The 13,090-nt window shown below is 37.7% G+C and overlaps 1 protein-coding gene across 15 annotated transcripts in view; it reads left to right on the plus strand.

Annotated features, from left to right (window-relative positions):
- The window catches only part of NUMB (NUMB endocytic adaptor protein), a 98,736-nt gene that overhangs the window by 75,110 nt on the left and 10,536 nt on the right, over positions 1–13,090 (plus strand). For 8 of the 15 annotated variants that reach the window (XM_062630803.1, XM_062630801.1, XM_062630809.1 and 5 more), the window contains exons 4-6: positions 4,988–5,065; positions 10,518–10,592; positions 12,560–12,700. In XM_062630803.1, the coding sequence (XP_062486787.1) occupies positions 4,988–5,065; positions 10,518–10,592; positions 12,560–12,700 (294 nt within the window). The remainder of the gene's footprint in view (positions 1–4,987; positions 5,066–10,517; positions 10,593–12,559; positions 12,701–13,090) is intronic. The other 7 variants (XM_062630807.1, XM_062630812.1, XM_062630808.1 and 4 more) reach the window with 2 other exon arrangements.

Here is a 13,090-nt window from a genome sequence, read left to right on the forward strand (position 1 = left end):
ACCTTTCAGACTAAGTTGGTACCCACATGGGACTTCAATCATTGTTTTTTAACAGTTCTTTCTCCCTCTCTCTCTTTTCCTCTCCCTCTCTCTCCCTCTGTTGCCTGCCACTTTAATAGTGACTTAATTCACCATTATTATACAAAATATTACTTGATTTAGGCTGCTTTTTTCTAATGCACTGCAACATTGTAGTCATGCATGCAATAATCTGGCTTGCATCTGCTCAAAGTGTCCTGAAGGCTACCTAATTCTGATAATGTCATGAAGTGGGCTGCTCTTAGTTTGGCTTCTGTGAACGTTTGCTCCTGTACATGGCACTCGTTCAAAGCTCTTTGTATTTCTGTGGCTCATTTGAAGAGGTCTTTTCATCTCTTTCCTGCAGTAGTAGTATCACCAAATCCTGCAGAAATAGCAAACTCTGGAAAGGCAGTGATTAGTGTATCAAGGAAGTAAGGATAGAACAGCATAGATGAGAGCACCAGAAAGGACATTAAAATTTGAAGTTTGAGTGGAGATAGAGATCTGCAATCCTTTGCATCACTTCTGATGTGTCTACTTTCTGTAGGATGTCGTTAGTGGAAGAAACTCTTGTATCCTTGCAGCTCAGCAGAATTACTCAAAAGTAAAAGTACATCAAACACTTCTACTGCACCTTTGCTAACTTTAAGATATCTGCCACTGGACATCACTTTTTCCTCACCAAATGTGAGAGCTCAAATGGCTTCCAATTAAACCTGTTCCTCCCTTCTTCCTAGCACACAACAGAGGATTATAGGTCATCTTTTCTGCCTTCTGTTGTGCTGCAAAGTTTCTGAATTGGTTTAGTGCTCTGATTAAAATCAAGTCTTTTCACTTGTTTCTCTCTCAGCTAATGTATATCAACCTGTTAAAGCCGCATCCCATCTGTTCCTATTCAGTCCAGCAGTGGTTGGTGATTGATATTTATTAAAAAGGGCCACACAAAATATAAATGAGTTTCTTTATTCTATGGATTTAGTTTATGTAGCTGAAAGTGCAAGTACTGACCACATAATGAATTGCATCCGTTTTTGTCCCATTCTGGTTTTTGTTCTATTAGAACACTTTCTATTGGCACACCAAATAGCACTGCAGTATCTACTTTGCAGGTTCTCTCATTCTCTTCCCTGGGGAGCTGTGCTGTAGTTGTTTTCTAGTTTGTTCGTTTTTCTATTTGTTTATTTGTTTAAACCACGACAGTTTGGTTTGTTTTTTTTTTAATAAACTTTAAGCCTACAGGGCAGCTAAGTGTAGCTAAGCACGTAAATAATAAGACAGTAAAAATGAAGCACCCAGTTTCTTCTGGAACCTGGATAATTCCAGAATTGTGATTCTTGATAACCTGAATTATTGATTCAAATGTCAGACTTGGATATCTGACTTCTACAGTGCTTTTTCTGGAAGTAAATAATTTCATTTCCCTATTCTATGCTATGTCATTGTTCCAAATTGTGGATTACATTGGTTTACCCATTGTCATAAATTCAGTGTTTTTCCTCAGCTAATTTTGATTTCTTCTGCTGTTTGAAGGTTTTGATGTCTTTATATAAATAGGATGCAAGTGTGCATCTCTTGCTGTGTGCATTGCCTCCTTTGTCAGTGTTGGAAGTTCAGAACCAGAGGTGAAATTCTCATTTATCCCCAAGAGGAAGATTCAGATTACTGAAACTACTTTGTGCAAGCGAGTTGCTAAACTCTGTCAGATCCAAGGCTCATTTGGAGCTGCTCACTGCAACTCAACCTCTGCCTACCACCCCCAGTATGTAGGTTTTAAACTGGGGGCGCTTTTTAGGACTCTACCATTACTGAAAGGTCTTTTCTGTACAGTATGCTTTCTTACTTAGCAAAAGCCAAATGACTAGCTGATGTTTCAGCATGCAAGGAATTTGATAAGAAACCAACTTGTTCTTTTGGTAGTCTCTTGGATTCACAGTATCTGGTTATTTGATGGGCTTCCTTGGTCTTGAAAGAATTACAGTTTTGAGCTGCAGAGCTCCAAATGGAATACTAGCTTAGGAAAATTGGACTTCACTTTTCATATGGTTAAACTACATCAAAATGTAGTTTAATCTTCTTGTAGTTTAATCTTTATTGTTTTTCTCTGCAGGAAGCATGCAGGTTTTATAAATCTAGTCGATAAAAATAAGAATAGTTCAAGAACGTGTATCTTATAGCTTCTGAAAATGAAGTTCTGTCTTTATTTAATAGATACTTTTTTTTCCTCTTAATTATTCCTCTCCAACAGTTGGCAATTCATTTGGGGAGCTTAAGTCTGTTCTTTTTTTAGGGTTGACTAATGAATTTTTAAAACATTTTATGGGATTTGTCAAGAAGAACATAGAACAGTGGTAATCTTGGGTTTAGCAATAGTTTAATTTCTTCTTTGCTTTTTGAAAGAAAAGATGCAAACAAATCTTTGTTTCTTTATTTGGGGAAATAACCTTTCAGGTTTTCTTTGTTGCCTGCTCATTTAATGTGTGGTAATTGGTTTTGAGCATTGCGTCTCACAAAACTTGAAACCATATGATGGTGAGCATTTTATTCAGGCATTGTTTAATTGACAGCTGAGTAAAAGAAGCCGCTTTTAGCCAGAGAATCACTCATCTATATTATATTGTTGTTATATAGCACACCAACAATACTATAACGTGCAGTTTGCAATATTGCTTAGAATGAATGAAGACAAACCTGAGTTATGTCCCTGTCTTCTGTCTAATGAAATGCCACTGCAGTCTCGTAGATTAGAAACCCATGTATTCAGCCATCAGTCTATTATTAGCGTGGGTTTATATTACCAATGGAGCTTGCATTTTTCCTTAGTAGGGATGTATTGCTGACTGTGAATGTTTCATATCTGGTAGGATCCTTGTATTTTTATGCTAAGCTCTGATTTCTTCAGAACCATTTCACTGAATTTAAAATATTTAGCACAAACTGGAAAGGAACTTTGTGAGGGCCCTGTAAGTGTATTTGACTCAGGTATGGGAACATTATATAAAGGCAAATTATACTCTCTAATGTCATGTTTTGATTTTAAATCAGCTGTAGCTTGTATTGGTTTCTAACTTGCCACTTTTTGTTTTAAATGATGCATTTGTTTTAATATATGTTCTTGTTTTAGCAGGTAAAGAGACAGTTTAATATTTTAAAACATGCATTAGTTATCTCTAAACTACACTAACTTAGTGTTGTTTAAAACCCATTTTGCATGATGCCTTTTCCATTAACCTTGTCTAGTTTATTAAAAAAAAATAATCTTGTTTAACAAGCATTTTGCTGAGAGCAAAATTAACCATCACCTAAAAATGAGGTAGCTTCTGGTGAATCTCTGAGCTTTTGCTGTCTTTAAAGGCTGTTATTTAGTCTAATGCAATACTCATTGCTCAACTTGGCAGCAGCATCCAACCCCTGCTCATTATGTACACAAAACTGTGATTAATCCATTAGTTTTTCCTCCTAGTTTTCAGAGTATGCTGTTCAAATACATAATCATTCCTGCCTCTAAAAACTAAGCTTTAAGCTGACTGAACGAAAGGGATGTTCTTTATACAGTGTCTGAGTTGCCATAAATATATTACAGATGATTGGTAAGAAGTTCCATGGATGGACATCAGGCAGAGAGGTACACAGCAACAGAAATCAGGAAATGCAAAGTCGAGATTGACACTCCCTTCTTAACTTTGTGTTTCCTGGCTTTTGTTGGCTTGCGTCAGAACCATAGCTTTGTTTTAAATATAAACTTGTTTAGCAATCAGTTCTTGAGACACTGCCTCAGGATACTTGTAACAATATTTTTAATGTAGTATTGTTATCAGCAATCCACAGGTTGGAATTGCACAATGTTAATTTGGGGTCAGGGGCTGTCACAAAGACAGTCTCATCTGCAATTCTCCACCTCCTCACTATTAGTACTATGCCACAGCTTTCTTACAAGTGAAACAATTTGGAAAGATAGCAGGAGCAGCAATATGCTTCCTGTCAGCTTCCTCCAACGCAGTGCAGCATGTGGCTGTGCTCGCAGAGCGCCAGGGCTTGCTGAAGTGTTCTCTCAAGAGATTGGTTCAGATCTTGCAGTTTTCATTGTCTGGTAACAAAAGCAAGCCAGTAAACTGAACTGCGTGCAAATATGCTTACAGCTGTGTGCTGCCTTTATTGTAATGTGAATTGGGCAATCGGTATAATTGCTTCCAGGCTGAAGAAATCTGGGGAGTTGTAGTTCAACTTTTAGTATCTTTGCACCCTCTTAGCTGTCTGTCCCTGTCCAAGCTGAGTTTAAAGGGTCTGTTCAGCCTATCAATTGAGTTGTAGAATGACTATCTAGTATTTGTATAAACATTGTATAAAGCCTTCCAAGGTTTAGAGAGAATGAAAGAGAAAAGGATCTCACTCCTGTTTTAGTTGTACTGCAAGGTAATGTGAAATTCCTCACTGTACAGAGAAGACTGCATAAGATGTGAAGTGTAGGAGTAACATGTAAACCAGAGCAACAAATAAAAGGAATAAAATGAAGCAGTGTTTAACACTGCTTTATACCAGCCGTACATGCTTCTCCAGTTTACAAAGCATTTGCCTGGGGGGAAAAGTGATCAGGGTAGAGCAAACTTGACTATAATTCTGGAGTTAGAAGTCTGCATTTCACAAGAGCCCATACAGTATTTTTATTGTTTTACCACCGTATCTGCTGCCAAGTTTGGTTTATAACCTAACTAAAAGGGACTAAACAAGGAAGAGTGAAAATAAAGTAACAACTTTGCATGAAATTGGGGCTAAGGTTCTCTTCTTTCCACCAATTTCAGGGCAGTAGTTGATTAGAATTGTGTGCGTGCCCTTTGATCTGCATTTTCATGGGATTATTTTCGCGTTTGCCTGTCGCACCTTCTCATGGATAACTCTAAAAACCCCTTCCTTTCCCTCCGAACCCTATTCTTGTGTGTGCTTGTTGGTTTGAAACCCTGGGACATTTTAGCTACCCACAGTAATAGCGCTCGACTTGTCCCCCCTGTTCCTCCAGGAAAGGAAGTTCTTCAAAGGCTTCTTTGGAAAAGTAAGTTTAATGCCTTGTTTGTGCTTGCACTATAAGGAGTTACATCCCTGGTATAGCACTGTCATAAAATCAGGGTGTTGAGAGTCCCCTAATCCATTTCAGAATATTTGCTGCTAAAACCGACTTGGAAATACGTTGATCAAGCAAAGAATATGGTTAAAAAAGCAACCTGAAACAGAAACTTAAATCCATATGGGCTGTATTGGAAATCTGGTGTTCTGAAGTTATTTGGTCTTCCTTAAAAAAAATGTGATTTTACCTTTTAAACCCTTAAACTTGTGCCAGCCTGCATCACCTGGGCAAATACATACAGAGCAGGTGGGTCCTGTGCCCTGTGCGTGCTTCATGATTGACTGCCTGGCACCATGAGTTGACCTTCAAATGTTAGTGTTGGGAGAAAGCAGTGTGCCTACTCTTACTATCTCTTAAAACTTTCTTTTTTGAGCACAATCCTAATTCAAAGGTATATGAAGATGAGACCAGGTGTTTACCTACTGTGTTTTTCTAACTGCAACTCAACTTAATAACCAAGAAATTCACTGTTCCATCATTGAGGACAGTGTCTTAGATACGGTAGGCAGTACATATAAACCTCTTAAAGAGCTCTCTCTCTCTTACCTCTCATCTGCGCCCTACCTCTGCATTTAAAATTCCTGTAAAATGTTTTCATTTAGTTTTTGTATAGAGTTAGTCTAAGATACGGCTTCTGAAGTATCTTTTTATAAAATGGATCTTGTCTTAAATAGAAACTAACAGGTTTGTAAGTTCCATCCATATGAAAGTCTTTTGGAGCATATTATTCTCTGGTCACAGATTTGTTTTGGCTCTGCTTAGGGAGTAAATGAGTTTTGTGGCTTTTTTTCGCCTTTCACTCAGATAGGGATGCATGTCATACAGGGTCAGCTGTTTCCCCAATTCAGTTTTTTTTTTCTATGATCTGTGAAAGCACCCATCTGAAGTGTCATGATGGTAAAGTAAGAGGCTCTTAATTTTTAATTTCTTTTCTTTTAGGGCCAAAATACCATGGGTGGGAGATCTGCCAGATTAACTAGATCATTCGTATATGCAAATGAAATTCCAGAGCAGGAGTTTATAGAGACTGGAGTCAAAACATGCCATTCGCTTCACAACCAAAAATGCTAAATACTACTTAGTTTGTTTAAAGCAGTACCTCAGCCTGATCAGATATGTTGGTTCTCTTTCTGCCTATTGTTATTAACTTATGTTAGGGTACATGAGAAAGCAAAGATATAAAAGGACAGATATTTGCAGAGCACTTAATTAAAAAAATGAAAACCAGATTTTTATCTATTAAACATTCCAACTTCCCTATTACATCTTAGTTGCTCTTTTATGAAGTCTGGTACTTTACCACAGTCTTGTAGATTTGCTTTGTCTTTTGTTATAATATTTCACCAAAGAGCGATCTACTGCTTCAGCCTGTGAAGTTTCATTAATTAGCACTGAAACCAATTATATCCTTAGTATTTAGATATCCCCACAGCATCAGTATGGCAGTGCCTTTATTACAGCTTTGCCCTACAATGTTAACCCAAGTCTGGGGAAAACAGCAAAAAAAGCGACAGCTGTTCTATTATTAATAATTGATAAATACTGATAACTCTAATATCTTTTGGCTCTTCATCTATAATTTCCCTGCAGATGCTTTGCTTTGGGATTAATTTAATGTTCCAAACTGCAGAGCTGCTTCAAACCCGCTAGCAGCTATCAAAGAGTCAGTCTAGACAGATTTGCTGCTTTCTCTGTCCATATTTTTCTCCCCCTAAAAGGTAAATCTGACAGGTTTCTGTTTAGAAATGTCAAGTATTTAGTATTGGAAATACTTTCTTTTTTACTTTAAATAAAAATGAGAAGTCTGTTAATCGTTCCAGGTTAGGCTTCTGCAGTTTATTTTGCATAGCATATGCAGCATAACCAAATCAACTGCCTTTTTAGGCAGCTCTTCGTATTTTAAGACTAAAGCTTTTCTGTTGTAATGAATAGTAGTACAGATTCGATGATCTTTCATGTTTTGCTTCCACTGAATGCATGCATTTCTTGTCACACAATATTTTATACAATCTGAAATGAAGAATTTTCTTTATATATGCCTCAGACTCCAGATACAGCTGTTTTGAAGTCCAAGGATAGCATAAACTAGGCAAAAAGATTAGAAACAATTTAGAAGTATTTACAAAATGCATTTTGGGGAAACTTTAATTTTGCCCTGGTATCCTTAAAACTTCATTTCCCACCTTATAAGTGCTACTTACCTTGTCTTTTTTTTTTCTTGTGGTTGCCCATCTCTAGGGCATTGCCAGCTTGTCAGAGATGTTTCCCTCGTGCCCATCCTGCAGTGGTCCTGCTTTATTTTCAGTCTGTGAGGACTGATGCCTCCCCTGCCCTCCTGAAAACCTCTGAGGACTCTGGAATTGGTCCAGATAACAAATTTCATAATGACACAGATTACTGACCTCCTAAGTACTGAGCAGCAAGATTTCTATTGGGGCTGACTCAGCAGTGACAAATCAGGCTCCCAGGAGTCAGTACCACACATGGCTCTACTCCAGCAGTGCTGTCATCCAAAAGCTCTTGAATATGAAGACAAGTTACTGATATGTGTGTCTAGACAAGTCGCTTGGTAGCAACATTTAAGACCCACTGTTCCAATGGATATTGGCTATTTGCTTTGAATAATGTTGTTTGGAGTCACATACCTTGCAGTGCTTATTAGACAGGCTGTGATCCTGCGCTATCCTGCTGTGGTAGGCTGTGAATGCCTGTGATAGGGGTTCATTTCCCGTGCAGTATCTTGCATCCAGTCTGATCTTTGTCCGGTGTGTGCCAGGAGTACAAGTGCTCATATCTATTTTGTAATCACAATTAACTTGGTAATTTCCCACCCATAATGGAGCAGTACTTTGGTTTGCATATCCAATATGAACTGATTTGAAGAAGTATGTAGGCACAGATAAGCTGAGGATTGAGTAGATAGGAAAATTATGTTGCCCAACGGTAGAAGATACACGTTTGGGATAAAGACTGTAAGGACTTACCCCTTCTAAGTGCTGTATCCACCATAAATCTAGAAGAAGGAATTGGGGGGAGCAAAGCGTGTTTAGTTTTTCTCTTGGTGTAGCAAACCCATGTTTCATTGTCTTGTTTGAGGAAACCTGCATTTTCAGTGGGAGAGGAGGATTTAGCCCTTCAGCCTTTTCATTTTATTCTGAGAAACATGAAATTCCATGTCTTAGCTGTTTCTACATCCTCATTTGATGAAACAGCAGGTGAGGAGTAGCTCTGCTGAATACTGCTTTATGAAGTACCCAGCACAACTAAACTTGACTTTAATACAAACTTGAGGAACAGTTGCGTATTTCCACAGAAACAAGTTTTTAATTGTTTGCTGGGGAAGGACATATAACTGTCTTCCTAATGATGATAATCTAAGCCAGTTACCTGCAGGCATTGTCTTGTCTTGATTGTATTTTCTTGAATAAAGACTTTAAGACAATATCGTATAAGAAACTGGTACTCCTTTTTAAAACAGTTCAAGGAGACAGACTTCTACAAATCATTTGTTTTGGGGATTAATAGGGACTTTCAGGCTATGGAAGCTAGCTGAGCATTGAAGATACACATTATGTTCTGTGGATATTGATATTTACTGCCTTTAGGACCAAAATTTAGAAGTGACTTTAAAGGCTGCAATATTTTTTCATACATATGATGGCAAATTTAAGTACATCTTCCTTTGTGAAAGTTATGGGCATTCCAGAACATGTCAGTTTTACTTTAAACCTTCTCTGGGGTATCCAGCAGGCTGGATGGACATTTGGAAACTTGCTTCTGGAAGTGCTTGCTTTCATGCTTCCTTTCATGCTGTGCTTATTTGCTCTCTTTTCTCTTTTAATCACTCTTCCGTACAAGTCAGTGCCATTATCTGTTCTCACCAAGCTTTTTGAAAATGCTCAGGGTGTCATTGCTGCTTTGAAACTGGGACAGATGGATAGTTCCTCCCCAAAACTCAACACAAGTTCTGCCAGGCCCATTTTCTTCACATTCAGTGCTTTCTCTGAGAATGAAACAAATGTGATATAACAGGAGACTTTTTCCTCCAAGATATTTCATTCTTACAGGGTTAAAATCGGTGTTGCAGACTTGGAACATGTGGTAGCTTATGCTGGAATGTCCTTGCTCCATTTCTTGCCATATGAATATAAATTTTATACATCAGCAGTGAACTACTAAAAAATAAAAACAAAATAATTGCAGTTCTTGCATGAAGCCACTAGCAGATACCCCCTCATCTTTTTTATTGTTGTTGCTCTCTCCACTCCGTGCAGTGGTCTATGGTGGGTGCCATTAGTAGCCATAAACTATGTAAACCCAGTGATTGAAAAAACATTATGAGGAGAATAATTTATTAGCTGGCTTAAAGTATGGGGTTTGTGAATTAAAGTAACACTTTAAAAAACAATTTTTCTAGTAGTAGTTCTCTGTAACAACCGGTAAAATTGCATGGACATCTTGTACCTATTTTCTATTGAATGAATTAGTTTCAGAAGAATATTGTGTTAAGTGTTTATACTCTTTTCTGTAATTTTCCCTTAAAAAGTAAACAGTCTAGGAAGAATCTGTAGTTTAAATGGCTCCTGAAGCCTTCCTGTGTTTCCCACTTTTACTTAGCCTCAGCTTGTGGCAGCTGAAAGTTCCCACAGTCAAATCTTGGATAAAGTCCAGACCGCTCCTCGCTGCATCAGCCGGCCACGCACCATTGCTTTTTCCAGATACACACCAAATGGCTAAGAAATAATACTTTTGTGCTTCTCTTCCAAGATGTGACATTTAGCTCTTAATAAATAGTGGAACATGTTTGGATGATTTATCGTGGCATTAAGCTTATATATAACATATATATAGTTATATATATAGTTATATATAACATAGTAACTGATGATTTTTGGGTGCTTTCAACACTGGTTTAAGGTGATGCCATGATTCTGCCATGCAACTATTGGGGAAGAGGGTAGGGCTGGTGGAAATACCAGGTAAGAATTTTTGTATGTTTAAACTTGTGCTGAAGAAGCTACCTGTGGTGTAACTCCTTATGAATTAGTGTCGTCTGACTCTCTAGTGGAATTCTTCACCCACTTGGTCAGTCTTGAATTCTTTACTGTCAGTGGATGTACACCTTGTTTTTGCCTCCACCTGTGCTGTGCCCTTTTCCCATCCCCACAATGTGCTGTTTCTGAAATCACTGGCTTTGGTTTGGTTCTCTGAATGTTTTGCAACTTGGATTGACTATTTGGCTCTGGGTACCCTACTGACCGTGGACTTCATCTACACTTAATATTACGGCTTTTCAAAGGGGAAGCGGGTGGAGATCTGATGCTGTTGGGCTAAAACTGTTTTGTTTTTTTCTTTCCTTTTCTTTTCTTTTTTTTGGAAGTCTGGAAAGAAAGCTGTTAAAGCAGTCCTGTGGGTTTCAGCGGATGGACTCAGAGTCGTAGATGAGAAAACAAAGGTTAGATTTCCCTGGACAAAAGTTTTAAATCCCTCTATAATAATATATGTACCATAACTTTAAAGGGACACCAATCTTTATGTTAATGCAAATGTTGGTATTTGAAAGGAAGACTGAAGTATATAATTAGTTTAATCATTTCTTGCTTTGTAAATGTATGTATGCCTGCTAATTTTTTTCTCCACTTAATTCCACACTACTCTCAAAACATTCCATAAAATGTGACAGGTAGCACAAGCTTGGAATATTTTTTGTTGCATTTACTGGAAGAACCTTTTTTTTTTCCCCAGTAATGTTCTGTTGATGTTGAACTTCTCAAAGTCCCTTGACTTTGTTCTGCGCCACTGCAGAGGGCTGCAATAGTAAATACATGGGCAAACTCATGTTAATCAATATAATTTTCAGGGCAGCCAAATCCTAGAATGGTTCTGAGTGAACAAGAGCTAGTTTCCAAAAGTGAAATAGGGTATGTTGTGCCTTCAGACTCAAACTGAATAGTAACTGGGTATGAAGTTTGTGATTTCTAATTCTAATATCTAAGATGTTGGTCTGAAGTGGAAGACTAATGTATTTGTAGCATCATTCTAGATTGTTTTAGCATTATTTTTTTTTAATTGTGAAATAGCAGAGTATGTACCACCAGGGTGCCTGTGTGCAAGTAATAGCAAAGAATTCTTGCTTTTACCTTGATGTAGACAATTAGAAATAAAAGCCTTAGGTGTGTCTCTGTAAGTGTAATAGTATTTTAAAAGATGTCATGGCTGTTGGCACAATTTTAACTTCCAGTAATCTGAAATTAATTCAGCTTCATATTCATGTCATTTAACCCATACTTTTGTCAACCTAAAAGATGATTTCTGCAAGCCAACATTGTGAAACACATACAGAACAATTCGTATCCCTTTGCAGTATGACTGCCTGTTGGATACCTGCTCTGTGACTGCTGTTACGGTGTTATGGTTTCATCAGCGCTAAACTTACCGTCTCATAAGAATTCAGTTTCTAATACAAACATACCAGTGGGTGCATTCAGTCTACTGATTGCCTCATTTAAAAATAATAATACATGTATTATTTTTAGAAATGTTGCTATGTATATCTTATCTTTTAAAATTGAATTTTGATGAGTTGTGCAGACCCTGAAGGTTGTTAAAAGTATAGAACTTAAAAAGAGAATATACTGTTGCCTCCTGGTGGTCGAATACATGAGAATGTACTAACCACCAACCAAAATAACCAAGAAAATATTGAAATGCCATTTTTAACAAAGATGGCATAGTTCTTAACTATTTGCTTTTTAGAAACACTTCTCACATCAGTCTATGGGAACAAATCATGGAATTCTAAATCATAGAATGATAGAATAGTTAGGGTTGGAAAGGACCTTAAGATCATCTGTTCCAGCTGCTCTGCCATGGGCAGGGACACCTTGCACTAGACCATGTCACTCAAGACTCCATAACAGTGCTGCTGGTGCTTTTCTGCCTGCATCCCTGCATCCCTGCTTAGCTAATTGGCAGATCAGCTTTTAGTCTTTCTGTAGCATGTGCTAGAACTTGTCACACTTGAAGATCTCTCCTATAAGTTTCAGCATTGTGGTTAACCACAGTAAATATTTTTTGATTGCAAGACTTCTGGAGCTGCTGTAAAAATAAAATAAAACAAAACCAAGAGTTCCATAATCTAGAGGAGAGACCTTAGGAATTGTTTGGCTCCCTGAATTCTTACGTGGTGCCTTGGCACACTTCTACCAAAAGCAGCTGGTGGAAAATGTCATCTGTCCTTGTTTTTTCATAATAGGAATAGATTCTGAATGGTGAATTCACTGACACAGTCACATCAGGTTACCCTCTTTGTACTATAACTCATCTTCTTGCATTTAACACTGAAAATGATTTGTTCAAGTGTTTCTCCATGTTTCCTCACATTTCTTTTATTGGGGGCGGGGGGATTTTTTTCCCCTTTAGGATCTTATAGTCGATCAGACAATAGAGAAGGTTTCTTTCTGCGCACCAGATAGGAACTTCGACCGGGCATTCTCATACATCTGTCGAGATGGCACAACGAGACGCTGGATATGCCACTGCTTTATGGCTGTAAAGGACACGGTAAGTTTAATGTGTATGTGTCCAGCTCTTCCAGCTACTAGCTGGAAGTTATGCTCAGAAAAATTAAGTGCCTAGAATACATGTTTTGATGTCAGCTAAAATATTACTTAGTCCTTGAAAATTATTTTAGTTCTAATTCTTTGTATTTGAATTACTTGATATCCCTTCGTGGTGTCATCTTGTGGAAAGAAGTGGTGCCTAGCATGTATATAACAGGAATGCAGTCAGCCTCAGATATCTCTAGCAGAAGGGAACTACTCTTTTAAAAATAGACGGAAGATATTCTCATTTGAAAATGTATACAGAAAAAACCTGAAACATAATGACAGTTTTTCTAGGATAAAATCATAGTGTATAAATACAGACTGGTTATGAATGCAGCCTCTTGTA

The sequence above is a fragment of the Pezoporus occidentalis genome, unplaced genomic scaffold (assembly GCF_034315485.1).
Source record: "Pezoporus occidentalis ecotype Australia unplaced genomic scaffold, CSIRO_AGI_Poc_V1 ctg36, whole genome shotgun sequence".
NCBI lineage: Eukaryota > Metazoa > Chordata > Aves > Psittaciformes > Psittacidae > Pezoporus > Pezoporus occidentalis.